This window comes from Phaseolus vulgaris, chromosome 7, assembly GCF_051622355.1.
Source record: "Phaseolus vulgaris cultivar YP4 chromosome 7, ASM5162235v1, whole genome shotgun sequence".
In the NCBI taxonomy this organism is placed as follows: Eukaryota; Viridiplantae; Streptophyta; class Magnoliopsida; order Fabales; family Fabaceae; genus Phaseolus; species Phaseolus vulgaris.
The window spans coordinates 8,987,997-8,993,517 of NC_143504.1; the positions used below are offsets into that span (position 1 = coordinate 8,987,997).

Sequence of the window (5,521 nt, forward strand, 5' to 3'; positions counted from 1 at the left end):
TGAAAAGGGAAGAAAGATCTAAGATGAAAAGCCAGATCTATCAACATTACTCTTTAGTGCTGTCAATCCTTCAACAACAGAGGCTTACAATGGTGTGGAAAACGTAAGAAACTCATTGTAGGTAAAAATGATGTTATTGTAGATATTATTGACAAGTATGGGGAAGATGGTTTTTTTTTGCCAAGATTCCAAAAGTAATAGAAGAAGTTAGATCAAATCGATAAATTATCTTATAAAACTAATGTTATACAAAAATATTTATGATTTAAAACAAGTAAATTGTAAATAAGTTTTTTCTGATGCATTTTAAACACTGTATCCGTTTTTTTAATTTGACCCGGCATCTTCACAGATACAACTGTCAGATTTTAACCTTCGGTTGGGTGGTGGTGGTGGTTAGGCAAAATGTCCTCGTTCTGAGTGGTAAATCCATAATTTGAATCTCTTAACTATGGAGTTCTACTAACTTTTACTGTAACAAATCAACATTGGGTAACTAAATAGACCATCTAACGCGATGAACTCAAATAAATTATCATATTTAACGTCCCCTAATCACAGAATATGATTTCCCTTAATGAGTTTCACACATTTGTCATAGTTTGCCAAGGGAATTGAAAATGATAGGATAGGGAAAATGACATAATTGTGAGTTGAAAAAGAAAAATTCAATGCTTATTATGGAGTTGGGATGACTTTAGTAAAACAGACAAAAGCTAATTCCCAATAGTTTGGTTGTCCATGTCTCCAATGTTGGGTGCCTTGAAGCTAACTCCTAATCTGGCAATGAGCATGTGGCAAAAAGTTGAACCACCGAAACAACTAAACCCTTTTTATTCCTCTTTCTCGCTGATGGCGGATTAATCATGGCCCTCTGCTTGTTATCATATGTATGGGTAGGCATGGTCGCAGTCCCCTACTATTCATTCAATTTGAAAATGAAATCCATTAGTACCATTGTTTCAATAATTATCATCACTGGAACCCATCTCCAACCACAACTTTCAAATTCCAGTTTACACACTTTCTTCACTTAATTCAACTTCCTCAACATTTTTTTCTAATAGTTAAACTCAATAAAGTTTTTTTTTTCTTGAATATATTTTTTAATTTTAAAATTTAATTATATAAAATAGATATGTATTATTAGTATATTGTATTTCTTAAACAAATAATATTGGAAACTATATTTTTCTGTCCAGATAAATATTTAGAAAGAAATTAAATATTATATTCTTTTGAGCGCAAGGAAGAGAGAGGAGGGGGTGGAGGGAAATTCGGATAAAAAAAAAAGAAGAAAGCGAAAACAAACTTAAAATCTCTTGACACGAATTGTCCCTCACTGGCGTCGCGGTCTGTGATATGCATGTTTGCGTCGTGTAAGGTCTGAATTTGAAAGAAGAGAGAGAGAGAGAGATGGAAGCTGCGATGGGACTGATGCGGAGGATTCCGCCGAAACACACAGAAACCGCTCTCTCTGCACTTCTCAGCCTTATGCCTCACCACTCCTCCGATCTCCTCTCTCAAGTCGATCAGCCTCTCCAGGTCTCACTCTCTCTCTCTTCAATCTTTATCCCATTTAATTCAATTACAATAATTACTCTCTCTTTAAATAGGGTTTAGGATAATTTTGGGTGGAGGATGAATGTTGTGTCGCGATTTGCTTTTCCAACTTCTTTTATGAATTGTTGATGACAAAAGCAGGTTCTGTGCGATGTGGAATGCGGGAAGGAGTTCATTTTGTGTGAATACAACAGAGATGCAGACTCTTACAGGTTAATTTTCGTAACCATCGCTATATCTGCTTTGTGCTGGATTCAATATGCTTAGTGTGTGTTGTCAAGCATGTTTCTCTCTTATTTTTTTTTTTTTATTTTTTTTTTGTGTGTGGTTCTACTTGATCGAGTAGATTATGTTTCCTTTGAAGCTAAATTAGGTATGACCTTTATTTAGTCATTTTTTGTTGTTGGAATCATCGCTAGGAGCATGTACTGAAGGAATATTACATCTAGTATACTTCAACCTAGTTTGCTATAGCATTTAAATGTAAAACATTTGCGTTTTTCTTTTAAAAGGGATTTAACTTTATTTATGTCGATGTAAAGATATAGAAAATTGGCTGTGTTTGGAATCAGAGAAGGAGAGGGGGAATGAAAGAAGTGGATTTTCTTCCGTGAATAGTATATGGTTAATTCTATGCTTTTTAATATAAGGAAAAGACAATTGGATGTATTTGCTGCCCTTTTGATGAATATGGCTGTGTAGTAGAAAAATAGCAGAATATTTTATGGAAAACTCGGTCTGGAAATGGAGACCAGTACAAATATTTAATTGTGTGTTGCTAAGTAGTTCAGTTAAGTTCCTATGCTATAGGCAGATCTGTTATTTCTTTCTCTGGATTGTTCCCCCAAATTTTCCTTTTTAACGTGTTTACTATTTAGGCACGGTTTAAACTTATTTTTGACTCAATGTCTCTACAGATCACCTTGGTCAAATAAATACCATCCACTATTAGAAGATGGGTCCCTCCCTTCTTTAAGACTGCGGAAGCTGGAAGTTGAAGCAAATGACATATTTGCAATATATCGTGACCAGTGAGGTCCTTTACTTACCTCATCTTTAGAGCTTATGTGCTGTTTTTAGATGTCTTATTAAGAAACCTTTTGTCCTTAGTAACTCAATACCTAATTTTGTGTGTTCTTGATGTCTATCCGAATACAATTATTTAGCTATTTTGTTTTAAAACAACATGCACCATTAATGGATAATGTCATAGGTATTATGAAGGAGGCATTTCATCAGTGTACATGTGGGAAGATGACAATGAAGGTTTCGTAGCCTGCTTTTTAATAAAGAAAGGTGGGTCTATTATTTGAGTAAACTCTAATGGAAAGCACTACTCACACTTTTGACCTTGTTTCTGATGTGATATTTTTTCAATTCCATGATTAAAGATGGCTCAAAGACAGGGCAGGGTAGACGGGGATATTTAGAAGAAGGAGCATGGGATGCTATACATGTTATAGAGGTAAAGTGTCATTCCATTGAAGACTAAGCATTGACAAATATAGCTGTATGACAATTTTTAATACAATGAGGAACTATAACATCTCTCTTTAGGTCTAAATCTTCTGATTCTTTTCTTGCAAGTTTATTTCAGTTATTGATTCTTAGCCCTCCTTTTTTTTGTTAATTTAGGTGGGACCAGAGGAAGAAGAAAACACCAATTATCGTTTAACCAGCACAGTTATGCTGACTCTGACTACAGATAACGAGTCATCTGGAACTTTCAGTTTATCTGGATCAATTAGACGTCAGGCATGTTCAATCAGAATTAGCTCATGTATTTTGGCAATTACATCATTTAGTTAATAATTGTATGCTATTTTTCTTTTTGCGTTTCTTGACAAGCCACGTTATCAACAATGCACCCTGATTGAATATTGATTTAATTACACGGTTTTTGTTTGAGTAATGAACAATGCTAATATTCTTTCCTGCCTTTAGCTCGAGTCATCTTTTTTTCTTTAGTTTTAATCCTAAATTATTTTTCCTTATATTTTAGATGAGTATGAGACTATCAGTTGCTGATGGACATCTTTGTAACATGGGAAGGATGATTGAAGAAATGGAGAGTAAGCTGAGGAACTCACTGGATCAGGTAATTTTTTTATTATCGGATTCAAGCTTCAACTGCATACTTGTATTTGAATTTTTTTTATTTTCCTTTTCTGTTATTTGTTCTTTGGTCGGGGAAAGGTTTGGGTATTTGTGAATTGCAGGTATCCGTATGTTAATCATCTATCTGTATGTTAATAATACACGTTACAGGTGTACTTTGGGAAAACAAGAGAAATGGTTTGCACACTGAGACCACCTTCTGAAGTGTCACAGATGAGAATGCCCGAGAGCTGATGTGCCGTTACATGGTGTAGCAGAGAGAAATTGCTTTGTTTCCTTCATATGTTTTGGGTTATTGGCTGGTAACTTGTCACACTATTTGCAGTAGGTAGTGTTACTACGGTTGGTGGTTCGGATGGCCATCGTTCTATAGAGGTAGTTCTGTTTGTTGTTTGAGTGCCAATTGTTGTCTTCTGTAGTGGATAAGCATCATGCTTGTTGTTGATACTTGAATGTTCAACGAAACTGTGAAATCCCAAAACACTTTCCCACGATAATGCCTGATATGATGGATTATTTTACCATTGTTGTTATTATTAACCAAAATTATCTTAGGACTATGTGAATGAAAATGAATACCAGCCCGAGTAAGGTAAAATCGTCCAGAATCATGGGCACGGCTAGCAATTGATATATATGTATTCAATAGATTTTTAATTAAATGAAATGCTTTTTTTATTATGTATTTTCCTTCTCTGTTGTCCGAATTAGAACAAATCGATTGGATTGACTAGGAATCAATCACTTGACTAATCTCCCAATTCGTATAATCCTAAAAGTTTATCTTGTAAAAGAGTGTAAAATCAGTTTATTTGATTCACATCTGGGCATAATTAGTTTGACTGAGTTAGTGGAAAAAGTTTAATTAAAAGATGGAGTATTATAATGACGTGATTTTAGTCTAATAGTATTGATGGTTTAAAGAGCGTTAAAAAGGTATTCTAAGGCACTATCTAATACATTTAAATTTTATTGACAAATACGTTGTTGATTTATTAAATAAAATGAGTTCATAAAATTGTGCTTTTTAATATTTTTCTGACAATTGTAAGTACCGCGCTTAAGTTGTACTAGAAAATATTTTATTAGTTTTTTTTTTATAATTATATTGATTTAATTTTTAATTGGATTTGCTGATCAAAAACATTATCCTGCTTTGTTTGGATTGGAAAATGAAAAGTTGACGGTGTGTGAGACATATTAGAATGAATGTGTGAAGAAAGTTTTCTTGAGTGATGTGATGGTTATGATAAAATTTTTAATTTTTTTAAATATGTAAAAATGTAAGTTTACAAATTTACCTTTATCTTTAAAATATTTAAATAATAAAATATGAAATATAAAAAAATATAAGTCAGTCAGTTTTAGAATATAATTTTTTTTTATAAAAAAATTATAAATAATATGATGAATGTGATTGAAAAAAATTAAAATTTACAAATTCATTTAATATATAAAAAATTAATTAAATATTTTAGATGATTAATATTATTTATTATTATAAAAAATTATTTTTATATAAATAATTATATTATTTTTATTATTATTAATAACTATTAATATTTAATATAAATAAAATAAAATAAATAATATTATTATTTATTAAAGTTATTTGATTTACATTTATTATCATTATTTTAAAAATTTATTTTAGTTAATATTATTATTTATAATTTTATTATTATTTTATAAATTAATTTTAAATATTATTATTTTAATATTTATATTATTAGTATTAATAATGCTTTATATTATTATTATTATTATTATTTATTTGGACATCTACAGTTTATTTAAAATAAAATTTTAAAAAATTAAATAATTTTAATTATCTTTTATT

General features: G+C 31.0%; 1 protein-coding gene across 2 annotated transcripts; it reads left to right on the forward strand.

Annotated features, from left to right (window-relative positions):
- Window positions 1-1,035: 1,035 nt before the first annotated feature.
- CPB (Subunits of heterodimeric actin filament capping protein Capz superfamily) lies at window positions 1,036-4,202 on the forward strand. Of its 2 annotated transcripts, none has more exons than XM_068634200.1 (8): window positions 1,036-1,545; window positions 1,705-1,775; window positions 2,481-2,594; window positions 2,777-2,859; window positions 2,955-3,028; window positions 3,199-3,318; window positions 3,566-3,661; window positions 3,832-4,202. In XM_068634200.1, the coding sequence occupies exons 1-8, from the start codon at window positions 1,417-1,419 to the stop codon at window positions 3,913-3,915; spliced, it is 771 nt and encodes a 256-aa protein (XP_068490301.1). In that variant the 5' UTR covers window positions 1,036-1,416; the 3' UTR covers window positions 3,916-4,202. The 2 variants fall into 2 exon arrangements, with proteins under 2 accessions (XP_068490301.1, XP_090160623.1); XM_090304497.1 differs by having other exon boundaries at window positions 1,216-1,545; window positions 2,481-2,599.
- The last annotated feature ends 1,319 nt before the right edge of the window (window positions 4,203-5,521 follow it).